We start from the raw sequence: 15690 nt of genomic DNA, 5'->3' as shown, positions 1-15690 counted from the left end.
TACGCAATCTAAGTTCTGAATTGGAACTTAAATACCCCAAAATGGGTATAACTTTAGAGGATGTCTTCATGAGTTGTAAATGATCACTTTTCTGCACTAATCTTGGCACTTTTGATTCTTATTCATGATGTTTAATCAATAATTCTGTTTTTATTCATTAGCTTAGGTGTTTCAGGTTAAAATGTTAAAACTTTGCTTCTGCTTAATGTCTTTGATTTGACCATTTCTTTTGACAGTTTTGCTGATTGGATTATAAATTTTGTTCCTTAGATTTTGATTTCTTATTCATTGTTCTACTTCCAGTTCATTGCATTGTCCATTTACTTTATAGGTTGTATCCATTATTCCATTCTTGTTTGTTTCTTTTATATAATTAGTCTTTGTATTTTTAATTCTAGATTCTGATTTGATTCCACACTTTAGCTTAGATTCTAGATTTAAATTCTTTTCTTGCAATTTTTTTATTCTTCAAACAAATTTTAGTTTAGAATAGATTTTTCCTTTTTAGTTCCATTCTTTTAAATGTCCCCACATTGTCTTGTATTTAATAAATAGTAAATAAAAAAGCAAGCTTAACTCTACATACTGAAATTTAACAGTAATAGAAGGTTATTCATTGATTGAGGATATCAGAAGCGTCGAGAATACTCAGTTGTAATCTTATTGAAGATAGTGGAACCCTCTATGGATAGAAGAGACTGGACGTAACTTAGTTGGAGTGAACCAGTATAAAAATATCTGAGCATTTATTATTTATCTCTATCTAAGCGCTTCTCTTATAAAAACCTGTAGTAGCACTTTAGTTTTACAAAACAAGAATCTTCCCATCCAAAACAATTATTCTTTAATTAACGAATTTCTTATAAACTCTGCACTACACATTCTAAATAGCACATGAAAAGAAGTTATCATTTACAATCACTTGAAGTCGAGCGTTTAACAACTATTTGATAAATCTCATAGTCGACGAACATGCTATATCATAAGAGCTGTGAAAAGATTTTTCCATTAACATTATTCAACCCCCCCTCCCCTTTCTTGTGTTTTTCAGGTACTTCAGTATGTTGAGCCATATAACCCGCCACCACCCCAAAAATTCTCATATTAGTTGAGAAAAATGTTCAAATTAGAGTCTATTGTACACTTACCATGCAACTTGGTAACCGACCTAGTGGATAAGTAAACTCTAATAATGTTCTTAGCAGACAAATTCTTTGGGAGATGTTCATAGATTTTCATTATCCTTTAATCATTCTCGAGTAGGATGTCCTTAGGCCATTTCTTGTACCTCAAAGGATTGTTGATCTAATAAAAGGGAAGTGTGAATGACCGACATGGTTAATCATCACTCTAAAAAATTCATTCTTAAATTTCTTGAAAGATTGGTAGCATGTGCCTAAGAGAGAGGTACCAAGCTTGTTCACCAAGGATAGCCAAGTGATCAGATCCCTTGTTTGTATAAGGTAAAAGTACATAAAATTAAGCGAAGAAGACAAATACAATGCTTTACAAACTAACCTAAAGGCTTGAAAACAACCCAATTGTTCAAATGCAATTATATTGGAACTACATTCAAAAGCTTGAGTACACTGATGATAAATTCATTGAAAGATAAGGAGACATGTAACTCGAAAAAAAATGTCATATATATATATATATATATATATATATATATATATATATATATATATATATATATATATTTTGAAAAAGTTTTTTTAACGAAAATTCCTTAGAAAAAGAAAATCAAATGCTTTTGAAAAAAAAATTTAAAAAATTTATGAAATTAGTATTTATAGCACATCTTTGCGACTTTAAAAAACAAATACTTAGATTAATTTTATCTTCAATAAAATGAGATAATTGTATTATATTAAATAATAAATTTAAATTAAAAAAATCTAATAAATAACCATATAAAAGTAATTTCAGTTAAAAAGAATAATACAAAATTCAAGGAAAAGAATAAATATTTTTAAAGATAACATTCCTAACAAAACAGTTATACTAAGAGGATGGAAAAGTCTAATTTAGTGATTCAAAGAGCGAATTCCTTAATCATTATTTAGTTATTTTTGATACTTCCTTTTTGGAGAGATAAATGAGAAAGTAACTTTTCGAAAGAAAATGAAATTTTCTCAATAAAAGAAACATGTATATCATTTTGTATACTTTTTTTTTTTCTATTTTAGAATAAGACATCGAGTTTGGATTTTAAAAAAATAGTTGAGAGGAATATTACTAAAATTAATCAACTAAATTTTTGTAAAAGTTTAATTACTTTATTTTAGTTTTATTAATAATTTTTTAGTATATTTAGTGATACTATTAATATATACTTAATTACAAAAAAAATTGTAAACGGATATTGACATCCTTAATTAAACTTTTAAAAGGTCATGGTTGTATTTTTAAAAGTGAGAGTTTTTATTAATAAAAAACAAAGTTCAATAATCGAAAAAATATGGAAAATAAAACAAAAATGGGAAACACGTGCATTGTCTGCATATTCAACTCTGGAACGGACACGTGCATAATAGCTGAAAAAAATTCTCTCTTCGTTCAAACCTCCAATTGAACTCTGATCCGCAAATCCATTGGCATATTCAATCCTTTAGCTTTCTTCAATCATTCAAATTCTCCAATCAACAAAGAACCATCGACACACAACCATGTCAAGAGCTTCTGAACACACAGCACGCAATCGTTTAGCCACTCTCGCAGCTCACTTATTTCCCTCCGACGCCGCCGCCACCGCCGCGATCCAACCCTTCCACCTTTCCGCGGCCTCCGGAGCCTCGCCGCCGGGGAACCTCAAGGGTACCCTCACCGTCGTCGATGAGAGGACCGGAAAAAAATACCAGATCGATGTTTCCCCAGAAGGCACCGTTAGAGCCTCTGACTTCAAGAAGGTACTGCTAATGCTGATTCATCCTCCTTTTCGGATTTTGTGAAGTGAGATTTTGTCAATTTTTATTGTTTCGTCTGCTTTGAATCGTTTTGGAGTTGGAGTTGGGGTTGGGGTTGGCTCCTTTTTTTTGGATTTGTGGTGCTTTTTTATGTTGATGTGCTTCTAAGTAGAAAGTTGTGTTTTCGCTTGTGATCTTGACCTTTGAAAGGGGTTTTAATTTGGATAATTGGGTTGTGCTCAATTTTACTCCTTTGTGATTGTGGGTAAATGAAAATTTTCGGTCTTTTGAAAGTGTTAAGCTTGTCACAGGTTCTAAAGCTATGAAAATTTCAAATTAATCCTCAAAAATAGAAGTTGTTCTATCTAAGTCTCCAAATTTACTAATTACTATCATTTATTTTTGTTAACTGAAGTTAATATTAACACTTTAAGTTACATACAATGCTTGTAACAGTTGGACAAACTTGATTGACGTATCAAAGTTAAAGTTTTTAAGTTTTTTTTTTTTTTTTTTATTTATTTATTTCCTTAGTTTCAGAGACCAAGGTAACTACGCCTAACAATTTCAAGGACGAACTACATGTTTTGTGTCTCTTGAATTGATTGGAATGAGTGAATCACCAATTTGGTTTAGGAGTCGGTCGATTTGGTCATTGACATGACCATAGGCAAACTGATATATGAAATTATAAATTGTCATACAAGTTGGTCTTTTTATTTGCTGGTGTCATTTAACGTGCAAAAATCTTAGTTGACATGTCGAATACCTATATATCATCCAACTAAGCACACACTACCTGCCTAGGGATAAATTGACTGAAATTGGATAAATCTTTTTTGATGAAATTGAACACCCCTCTCTTTGTCTTCTCCATTTAATTTAAGTACAACTTTTTCAGCTCCATTTCACAGCTCACACCATCATCAATTTCAGCTCAGAAAAAAATGTTTCTAGAACATTTCCAATTCTAGAGGGCGTGTACATATACATGGAGTTAAATAAAAAATTTCTGCACTTGGTGGAGGATGAGGATTATAGTGACTTTTAAACTATAAAGATAAAGAGAAACATGGAGTTGAAATCACATTTTTGTAACAACACGGGTATTTCTATTGAAGTACAGAATTCAATAGAACAACTGAAAGAGATTTTATATCATCTAATAATAAAATATGATCCTAGAATAGCACAAATATGATATAAAGATGTGATCCTATATTGCAATTTTAAAGATATGATTCTTATTTCTGTAATTATAACACTGACCTTGTCTGTGAACAAGATGCAGCAAAACGTGAGCAAGCAATCACTTATGCATTCGCTCAACTGGAAACATTAATTGAATTGTTTGACTTCACCATGTTAGGCCCATAGAAGAAGACAAATGTTAGATGTGGCTAAGATTCCTAAAACATTATAGGTTTATGTTAGAAGAAAAGAGAACTAGTTACATCAGTTAGTTAGTAGTAATGTGCGGGAGTATAAGGCTGTGTTATATAAATACCTAAGTTAGTTGTTTGTAAGAGTTAGTTTTGGATTCCTTGATTGTAATTGGGAGAAAGTCTCGTTCTCTGTCTGGAATGTTAACTCTGGGGTACTCTTGAAGTTCTATCTTTCCATTTTAATAAACTTCTTGTTCTTTTCTAAATCTCTCTCTACCTTTTCCTATTTTCTCTCCCTAATTCTTTCAGTTCCTGAACACTGCCAAGAACTTAAAGCCCAAATACATAAGCTGTGACCAATTTCAACCTGCCCCCAGCTTTGGTATTCCCTGTGACATTCTGGATTAGGGTTTACATTTTTCGAGTAAACTTTGCATATTTGATCAAAACTTTAGGCTTTGTTGACGTGGAAGTAATTGCTTGCTCCTTTTTTTAATTCTTCTTGCTTTTAGGTTGATTAATCCTAGCAATCAACTGCATACCACTGTGAAAGGTTTTTTTATTCCCTATATGTGTGCTCTTAGAATTGGAAATTGTGAAGAAATGTTTTTCCTGAGCTCATGAAATGTGTGAAGACAAGGTGAGAAAAGTAGTTTTTAATAGAGAAGACAAAGAGAGGTGAGGCCGGCCAACAGTGAGTGGAACCTAATGCGAACTTTGAAAGAATGAGATTTTTCTACTTTAAATAAGGGAGCTGTATGTTGGGTATTTTTGTCAACGTATTTGACCTTTTTGCTTTGAGAAACTATTGGCAAAAATATTTTCTTGTTTGTGAGCCTAGGGTTTGAGTTTTAGTGGCCTACCCTTGTGCTGGTCCTGAAGAGAGAAGGGGTCAATTTCATCAAAATAGTTTATCAAATTCTCAGTCAATTTGGTCCCTCTTACATGGCATGCACTTTTGGATGTCATGCAAACACCTAAGGTACCAACTCAGCTTTTCTAACAATTTTACAAGACACCAACTAATAGATGGATTGAATTGATTGATAATTTACAATTTCAGAGGTTATTTTTGCTTTTTTGTTAATGTCAGGGATCAATTACCTGACTGCTTTAATTTCAAGGATCAAGTTGGGGATGCACTAATTAATTTGGCATTAGGGTCTCTCTCTTTTGTAATTGAGAACATGCAAATCGACCTAACTCCAAATGTTTTCTTTTAGTTATTTAACTTCATTTCCTATTTTCAAAAGTTAGTACAGAAAACAGTGAAAAAACAGAAAAGGAAAAAAATTGTTTTTTTTATGATTCTTATACAAGCTTTTGAAAATAGGAAATAAGATGGAAACATTGTGAAAATTTATGTTTACAAGTAAAACTAAAAATGAAAAAAAAGGCTTCATAATCCAAACAACTTTGTAGGTAAGTATTTTTTGTGTGTAGGTATTTTATTCAGATTTTATAGTGAAACACTGAAATTGTAGATATGGTGGTCTGTAATTAATTGTAATGCTGTTTATGTATGTTAATTCTTGGTATTAGATTATAGGGTTTTTAACTTTTGATCTGTAGATATCAACTGGGAAAAATGATAATGGACTCAAGCTTTATGATCCTGGCTACTTGAACACTGCTCCTGTCATCTCAAGGATTTCTTACATTGATGGTGATGCGGGAATCCTTAGATATAGAGGCTTTCCGATTGAGGAATTGGCAGAGAAAAGCACCTTTACGGAAGTGTCATATCTCATAAGTGAGTATTGTTTAGTAATTTCCTTGCACATGCATGGGGCTTTTGTTGCCATTGTTTCTCATAAGTTAGTGGGTTTTTCTTTTCACTGATGATTAGCTGAGATTCTAATTTTATATCACCAAAGATGCATAGATGTCGTGTCCTTATTAATAAATTCAGGCTTCATTTTATGCATCACTTATATGTTTTTAGTGTTTGTTAAATCTATCTTACTCTGTCATTGTAGTGTATGGAAATTTGCCTTCTGAAAGTCAGTTAGCAGCATGGGAGTTCAACATATCTCAGCATTCAGCTGTACCACAAGGAGTTTTGGTGAGCTTTTCTGCTATCAAATAACTTATTATTGGTTTAAGGACCCAAATTCTTATCTGGCAACCTTTTCTGTTTCAGTCAGTAGCCAGTTTTAGATTTGTTAGCAAATCACATCTTTTGTATTATTACTTAAAATTTAATATGGCAATTGTATTTTACTTTGTCAAAAACTTTGGTAGCTCCTTTTATTTTTATCTATTGGTTAGCATTTAGAATGATCAAGTGATTCAAAGCTTAATCAATCAGAGTATATTAAGCAGTAAGTTCATGCACATACACATACACTTCATGCAGTTCATACATCATAAAGTCATAACTTGCACTTTAGTATTGTGTGTCTCTATGTTGTTACTCTCAACAATGTATGCTAGCAATGCCTTTAAGGAGAAAATTGAGAATCTTACTAAGCATTTTGTAATCTCACTTAATTGGTCAGTCAGATAAATGTTAGGGGTGGTTCCTGTATCAATATTATTGTTCACTTTTTATGTTACGAATATTCCTCTTTTACCAAATTGTTTTTTGTTCTAATGTATAAGCCTGGGAGTTTCTTGTGAAATCACTCAAAGGAGAGTAATCAGATTGTCAATTTCTTTTTAGAAGTACAAGTGTATTAAGCTAACAGAAACGGTATACATTTCTTTTGTAGGATATAATACAAGCAATGCCTCATGATGCACATCCAATGGGCATGCTTGTTAATGCCATGAGCGCTTTGTCTGTTTATCATCCTGATGCAAACCCTGCTCTCAAAGTAAGTAACACAAACTTTGTCCGAGTTCAAGTTACTGAACTTTTGATATGCTTAGCATTGATGCATAAATTATGGTAATATAATATGGATCTTTCAAACCTTACTTTTGTATTGGAAATATTTAATTTTTTTTTTTGTGGAACTTGTCCTGTTTTGTTAAAATTTTTGTACTTGGCTTTTAGCTTGTTTCATTTGACATTTTGAGTATTATATATGACAATAAACTTTGCTTCTGTTGAGATTAATGAGATTTAGGCAGGTAAGGAGGAAGAGAGCGAATAGAGATTCTGAATAATAGTCTCATGTGTGTAAATAACATTATGCGTTGGAAGTGATACAAAAAATAAAGATCTATTTTTACGTATACAAGACTCCTAATCCTAATGAAATTGGAAAACAAATAGTAAAATGTAAGGAAATATGGAAGCTACTCCCTGAAATTATCTAAGACATTCAAAACTACTCTAAATATATTACGATGATATTATGATATTCTAACCGATTCTAAACATTATTGGAGCCCCTGAAGATTTTAGGTATCTACAAAAATGGGTCACTGAAATTTTAGATTTAAATAAAAACTCAGAACTATAGTAGTTTATAAATTAATGTTATTTTTCTTTAAGTTGCTAACACTGCTGGTCTGAGTTGGTGGCTATTGCCTAAGGTGATTGCATTGTTTAAGTGTATAATGAGTCAAGTAATTCAAAGAACTGCATCTTACTTTCCAAGTTTAAATCATAATTTACCTTGTCTGTGGTGTACTTATGGAAAGATAAAATAGGTGATTCTCTTCCAGTCAATTTCTACAGTATGTACTAGAATCTGTGAATAGCGCTTAATTGGTCCATTGAAAAGGATTTTTTTTTTTTCAATCAATTATTGCTGTTTAGGTAGGGGTGTCTGTGGGTTGGGTTGGGTTATGCATCTTTTGTATTAAACCCAACCAAACCCACTCTACAGCGGGTTGGATTGAGTTAAGTCAATTGGGTCCAAATTTTGAAAAATTTAATTTTTTGTTAAAAATTGTAATTTTTAAGTATCAACCTAGTTAAAAATATGACAATACTTACATAAATTAATTCAAGGTTTCAAGTAAGTCAATAAGTCAAATCATAACAAATTTGTCTAAACTAATTCAGAACATGAAAAAAAAAAAAAACATTAAACAATTTGTCTATAACACAAGTATAGATGTTAGTTTTGGGTTGGATCTCAAGTCACTTATACTAAACCCATCACTGAACCTGTATAAATGAAACCTAACCCAATCTAATTGGGTTGGATTGGGGCGAGTTGGATCATTGGATAACCCGACCCAATGAACACCCCAAGACCAGGGCTTATTTTTTTTGTTGATTATACCTTGAAGTGCATTAGTATATCAGAAAGTTGTGGGTAGCTTATTCCATATTTAGTTATTACAGTTGTTAGTTTGTTATAGCAGCTGTCAGTAACTATCAGTTAGTTAGTTTATCCTATTATGTCAGCTGTTAATTTGGTATAACAGCTGTCAGTAGCTATCTGTTAGTGACTCTTATAAATACTGAGGTAAAATCACAATGTAATAGTAATTGCTAAAATAGAAGAGATTCGATGTATCTCTCTGTTTCTTTAGTTTTTTTTATTCCTGCACGACTCTCCTTTTGAGGTGATGCTGTTTCATTATTTTTGACAGTGATTCTCATGGGGTATCATGTTTTCCTATGCCTTAGTTCAATATACATGTGTGCAGAGTTGTACTCTGTTATTTATTAAGGTTCAGCATGTACTGCCTTGTATTTGATTAAGCTTCGATTATTTCTTTTAACACTCTTTTTATATTTTAATATAGGGTCTTGATATCTACAACTCAAAGCAAGTGAGAGACAAGCAAATAGCACGAATTATTGGAAAGGTTTACTTGTTGAGTTGTCTTTATTCTTCTTAATTATCTGTCCATGGTATATTTGATTAGTGATTCAATTATTCTGAATGCTTTCCATGCTTATTGGTTATTTTCTGAATTTTTGTGAAGTATTAATTCAATTCAATGCTTATTTGCAAGGGCTGTCCTACTGCTTTGTTGCATCATCATTTTTTCTACTTTGACTGCAGATAACGACAATTGCTGCTGCTATTAATCTTAGATTGGCAGGAAGACCGCCTGTGCTTCCATCCAACGAACTTTCTTACACAGAGAATTTCCTATACATGCTAGATTCTTTGTATGTCTTACTGTGTAACGTCTGATTAATATTTATATCAACCTGAAGTTGTTTCTTGTGTTAAGTTATTTCGTCGACTGATCTTCATGGATTATCATGTTCTTTTCTTCATATATATAAAAACTAAAAATCTTATGAATCAAAAGTAACAAGATTTACTCACCAAAACATACTAAGTAGTATGATTTAATCAATGATGGTAGAGTTGTATCCACATTAGCTGAATTTTGTTATCGTGAGACTATATGAGCATAAATCAAATAATGTCTCCGTTATTCATGTTTTCAGCGGCAACCGATCATACAAACCTAATCCCCGGCTAACTCGAGCGCTAGATATTATCTTCATCCTGCATGCAGAACATGAAATGAATTGTTCTACATCTGCTGTGCGGCACCTCTCATCAAGGTAAATGTTACTACTTAAGCATGACAATTCTGCAAATCAAATTTACTGAGTCTGCTTCAACTGCGTCTTAATAGTCACAAGTGAAACAATTTAGCCCAATAGTCACAAGTGAAACAATTTAGCCCAAGTAGTAATTTTCCAAGTAAAATGAAGTAACATATCTCATCATATTGCCTTATTTTCACCTTGCAGTGGTGTTGATGTATATACTGCTGTTGCTGGGGCTATTGGAGCTCTATATGGACCTCTTCATGGTGGAGCCAATGAGGTAATGTAAACACAGAAAGCAAATAGAGTAGAATTCTATCTAACCTTTGTATAGTGTGGAAACTACATGTTTCGTGGCTTAGGATGTTCTTGTGGTTATTTTACCATTGCTTACTTTAAATACGGAAAGAAAGTAATTTAGAAATCTAACCTTTGATTATACTCATTTGACTATACTAATGTAACTTTTTGTTATGCAGGCTGTCCTCAAAATGTTGAGTGAAATTGGAACGGTTGAGAACATTCCAGCGTTCATTGAGGGTGTTAAAGCCAGGTGGCTATTACTTTTTTCTTGTATCTTTGCGTTTTCCCTTATCTGTGAAGAATAGTGATGGTCAATGACTTGCTCTTTTGTGACTCCTATTTTTTGGGTATCTTCACCGCAAGTAGAAGAAATGATAGTTTTATTTGATATTATGGTCTGATGGGTTTCTTTCTTCAGGAAACGAAAGCTCAGTGGTTTTGGACATCGTGTCTACAAAAATTATGATCCAAGAGCAAAGGTCTTAAGAAAACTGACAGAGGAAGTGTTTTCCATTGTTGGCCGGGATCCTCTTATAGAGGTGTTTATCCATTTTCTGTTATATGTTTGTGCTATAGTTTATCTGTAGTATGTTCCTTAAACTGGATATGCTGTTCATAAGGGCTATGAATTGACTGTGAACATAATATCTAAATATTATATTTTGAAAGTCTTTTTTCTGTATTATTTTGAGACATTTTTAAAAACAAATGTTGCAAACTGTTTTGTATATGTATATGTACAAGTATTTGAATTTAATTCTATGATAATTCAGTCAAATCCTTTGACCTTTTTACCGGAAAAGTTCTTATGCTTAATGAATGTCAACTCATTTCAATAAATTTAGTTTGAATTTGTAAGTTTCATCTGAAATGATTTGATTGTGCAGATTGCAGTGGCCTTGGAAAAGATTGCACTGTCTGATGAGTATTTCATCAAGAGGAAGTTATATCCAAACGTTGACTTCTACTCTGGATTAATTTATAGGTAACCTATTATTACATTAAGTTTTTGTAACCACAGAGGGTAATATATGTTATGTTACTCCTCCCAGATTATTTGACTAGGATTGAGCTGATGTTTTTGTACCATCAGGGCCATGGGGTTCCAACCTGAGTTTTTCACTATTTTATTTGCCATCCCTCGAATGGCTGGATACTTGGCACATTGGCGAGAGTCCTTAGATGACCCTGATACAAAGATTATGAGACCTCAGCAGGTTATTTCCTTTCTCTAAATAATTTTTGTGGTTATATTAAGGTCTTGCTTATTCGCATAATAATTTTTATTAATGCTGATATGGTTGTATGAATGTTTTGTTATGTAGTATTCAGTATCCATGAAAATGGTTACCTAGTTGTATCACATAGAGGCTGAACTATATCTTTCTTTTGTAATGGAAAATATTTGAAAATACATCAGATGGATATAGTAAACTATCACATTGGCATAATTGTACAAGACTTGATGTGGTGGTGGAAATGACTTAAGTAGGGTTAATTTTGGATTAATCGTAGTTAGTTTTCTGAAACATTTTCTCATAGCAGACATTCCATGAGGCAGTTAAACAAATATAACAGTATTTTTCTGTGCATTTTTTGGTAGTTGCAAATTGTCACCATTTTACAGGTTTTGGATTTTTGAACTACCATTAGTGACTGATTTTTTATTTTATTTTTTTGGATGTAAACCCGACAAAAATTGACGTTAGTGACTGATTTTGAAGTATCTGTTATGTTCCAGGTTTATGTTGGGGAATGGTTAAGGCATTATACACCCATCAATCAAAGGACTGTTTCAGGTAACACTGATAAACTTGGTCAGTTGGCTGTATCAAATGCCTCAAAGAGGCGACTTGCTGGATCTGGGGCATAACTTGGATTTACTAGTGAAACTGCCAAGTGATCAATAAAATCCAGCTCCAGAGAAACTATATTTTTTTTCTGGTACATAAAAGTATAATGGTTTGTTCATGTATAAATTATGGCACCATAAATAAAATCATTAAATCAAAAATAGACTACGGTATTAGTTTCTTTTTTCTTTTCAATTCTCTACCTGGAAAAAACTCCCCTGTATTTGCAATGGCATATATAATTTTGAAATCTCAGTCTCAATGTATTGAATTTGGAACAGATGGAGGGGTAGTTCAACTGTTAGAGAGGGATGGAGAGACTGAGGTTAACAGTAATGAATGATTACTTTGTTTATAAACATAATCTATAATAGAATACTAATAAAGTAAAACTAATGGAGAAGACTTATTTTCTTTATATGACCTTTTTAATTTTGATTACTTAAATATACTTTTGTATGATAAAAAAATATCTTAAATTTTTTGTCAAGTGTGGATGACTTCAAAATATAGATTGGATCGTTATTTTTTATTGGAAATTTAGTTTTATAATAACAGAGCATAAACTAAAAAAACTGAAAATAGTTTTAATGAAGGAGGATAATCTAACTGAACATTTGTTTTGGGTTTTGTTTTTTTCATAAATGATACAAACTTGAAAGTGAATTAAGTTTCGTCCAGTCTTCGGAAAACTTGAACCAGCGTGTAAAATTAAATTTTTAATTTATTTTCATAATTAATTCTTTTATCCTATAAATTAAATTATTGATCACAATGACAAATAATAGCTTAACACTTCAATATGTATATTTTTTAGGAAAATGATATTTTAACACCATTTTTTGACACTGCACACATGTCAAAATATAGTTGGACGATTTTAAATTAAAAAAAGCTGAACCAAGGGTATATTTGGAAGAGAAAAACCATTTTTTTTTTAATTTGAAATCGTCCAACTACATTTTGACACGTATGCAGTGTTAAAATAGTGTAAAAAAATGGTGTTAAAATATCATTTTCTTATTTTTTAACTTTAAAATTCAACTGACGCGAAAGTTTAATTCTACTATTTATAATAATATACAAAAGGAATTTTTAACGTACATATTTCTATTTCATTTTAAAGTTAGAAAATTAAAATAAAGTATTGAGGAAAGAAGTATGTACATTTCAATAATCCAATATATATAATATATCAGCAATTTTGCTGTAAATCATCAACTATTTTTTAAATTATTTTTTATTAATTTTATTCTCTTAAAAAGTACTAAGACACCAAGAGTTGATTTAACTATAAATTCCATTTAATTTAATTTATTTTATTATGTAATTTACGTAAATAGCTATAATACCAAAATGGTTAATTTGACTTATTAAGTTCAATTTACCTGAACACATTTGTTAAATGGGTGAGTGTTACTTTCTCCACCATCCCATTTTCTCCCTCTCATCTCTCTACTTATTTTTAAATTTCAATCTTATCCTTTATACTTTTACTTTTATCTATTTTACTTTGGTTTAAACCCTCCTTTAGTCCTAATGTTTGTGTGAAAATCTCAGTTCGGTCCTCAAGTTTTGAACTGTCTCAATTGAGTCATAATTTTTGTAAAAATGCACACATTTTACCCCAATCGTTAACTGATCTCAAACGACGTTAAGTTTAGCTCACGTGGTACGCTGACGTGTTGGCTTAATCTCTTCTTAATCCCTTCTTGGCTTATTTTTTAAAATCTTAATCTCTTTTCACTTTCACTCTTTCTCTCAAAGGCAAATCCCTACCCCTCACCTCCATTTCACTTTCTCTTTTTATTTTTTTTTTCAATTTTCACATTCGTTAACGATTGACTTTGAAAGATGCCCTATAACTAGAGATGCAATGTAAATTATCCTTTGAAAGAAAAACAAGTGTCTCTTTGCCTATACATGAATAATAATAACATTGTTATTTCATTTCATTGTAAAGGTAGTCACATCAACTATTTTTATATTAAGTTTGTGCGAGGATTTGTGTGTAAAATTGACTTTTGCATTGGAGAGAAAATTATTTCATCAAAATATCTTCAAATTTCTTTTGCTATAGTATCATGTATATATAATGCAAGAAAATTGAATCATTTGCTGCCCTTAGGGACGTGTTAGGTTCATGTTTCCATTGCTTCTATCTCGTAAGATGTCATTGATGTGGTAAAATGCCATTAATGTCACCAAACGCCAAAATCAGAATAGTGAAAACTTTCCTCAATTTTACATAACTTCTATAGTTGCACATTTATTTTTGAAATCAAAATCACAAGCTTAAAACAAGGTTTTAAAAGATACACCATTATACGAACTTTTATATTGAAAAACTGAAGGTCTACACTAAAATACAACAAAATCATCATTAACATATGAAGAAGCCATTCGATCTTAAGAGGTCCTTTTAAGAAAAAAGACATCTACACATATTTTTGTTTTAACAGATGTGGAAATTGAAAAGAAAGAGAGAAAGTGAAAGTGGGGATGGGGGGTGGAGGCTTGCCTCTAAGAGAAAGAGTGAAAGTGAAAGGGGATTATAAGGTTTGAAAAAAATAAAAAGTTAAATAGGTAAAGGTAAAAGTAAAAAAGGATAAGATTAAAATTTTGAAAAGTTGGGGAGGTGGAGGGAGAAGATGGGATGGTAGAGGGAGTAACACTCTAAATGAGTCAATCTAACTTGAAGTTGAGTGCTAAAATTGTTTGAGATTTTGCTTCTTACACTCTCATAATTACTACATGTACTTCACAATATTTAAAATAAGGTTTAATTGCTTATTTTGTTTCAAATTTGTTTAAAAGGGTCAAGTTAGTTCATTCTTTTAAAAAGTTATCAATTGCGTCTCTACTTAATAAAATTTGCTTCAATAAGTATGCACAAACAAGGTTAACTTTTTTTATGTTCTTTCCCCTATTCCTCTACAAAGCAGGAAACCTTTTTCTGTTTTTTTAGCGGTGCTCTCTCTTCGGCCTTTTGCAATACGAAAAAAGTGAGAGAGAAAATACATGATGTACATTTTTTTTATTAATAATTGAGTATCTTACTTTTGCACATGTATGTGCTTTCCTCTAAGTATTTTTATCGTAAGGTTCAAGAAAAATATTTAAATTTCATAGAAAAATATTTGTACTGAAAGCCCGAATTTCCCCCATGAAGGTATATGCATTACACCACCATGATCGCGAATCCACTTTCTTGCGTTAGCACAAGCATTGGGTCCTTCTCCGAGAATTCGCAAACATATATAATTAAGTAGGGGTGGGCAAATCGAACTGAACTGTACTGCACTGCTAAAAACTGTAAAACAGTTCAGACAAACTGAACTATAAAACAGTTCAGACAAACTGAACCGAACTATATTTTGTTTTATCAAACTGAGCCGTACTGAACTGTACTGTACTACAGTATGAACTGAACTGAACTATTAACTGAACTGTAAACTGCACTAACTGAACTATTAACTGAACTGTAAACTGAACTAAACTATTAATTGAATTGTAAATTACACTAACTAACTGAACTATTAACTAAATTGTAAACTACACTAATTTTAATTAAACTACAATATAAACTGAACTGAACTAGTAACTATACTAATTTTAAACTNAATTGTACTAATTTTTAAACTAAATGGTATAACAATACATGTTCTTTTTAATTGAAAAATATTTTAATATTTATTTTATTTTATTCATAAATGNCTAATAANTTGATTTTTAATTATTTAATATTATTATTTTCTATTTTATTTATATTTCTTTTATTATTAAAAATTATTTTATTATTTATTTATTTTATTAAT

At 31.3% G+C, this 15690-nt stretch overlaps 1 protein-coding gene across 1 annotated transcript; it reads left to right on the top strand.

The window, feature by feature from the left end:
- The first annotated feature begins 2507 nt into the window (after positions 1-2507).
- Positions 2508-12208, top strand: LOC106774381 (citrate synthase, glyoxysomal). The gene is made up of 13 exons (XM_014661361.2): positions 2508-2912; positions 5867-6047; positions 6274-6359; positions 7009-7113; positions 8948-9010; positions 9211-9320; positions 9609-9728; positions 9921-9996; positions 10196-10269; positions 10438-10558; positions 10907-11004; positions 11113-11236; positions 11761-12208. The coding sequence occupies exons 1-13, from the start codon at positions 2673-2675 to the stop codon at positions 11890-11892; spliced, it is 1530 nt and encodes a 509-aa protein (XP_014516847.1). The 5' UTR covers positions 2508-2672; the 3' UTR covers positions 11893-12208.
- The last annotated feature ends 3482 nt before the right edge of the window (positions 12209-15690 follow it).

The sequence above is a fragment of the Vigna radiata genome, chromosome 10, assembly GCF_000741045.1.
Source record: "Vigna radiata var. radiata cultivar VC1973A chromosome 10, Vradiata_ver6, whole genome shotgun sequence".
NCBI lineage: Eukaryota > Viridiplantae > Streptophyta > Magnoliopsida > Fabales > Fabaceae > Vigna > Vigna radiata.
Note: the sequence above shows the minus strand (reverse complement) of the source record. Positions and strands in the feature narration are given on the sequence as shown.

Coding starts and splice junctions, on each gene's coding strand:
- LOC106774381 (XM_014661361.2), top strand. CDS start 2,673: ATGTCAAGAGCTTCTGAACACACAGCACGCAATCGTTTAGCCACTCTC. Junction 6,360..7,008: donor CTGTACCACAAGGAGTTTTG/GTGAGCTTTTCT, acceptor TTTCTTTTGTAG/GATATAATACAAGCAATGCC. Junction 11,237..11,760: donor AGATTATGAGACCTCAGCAG/GTTATTTCCTTT, acceptor GTTATGTTCCAG/GTTTATGTTGGGGAATGGTT.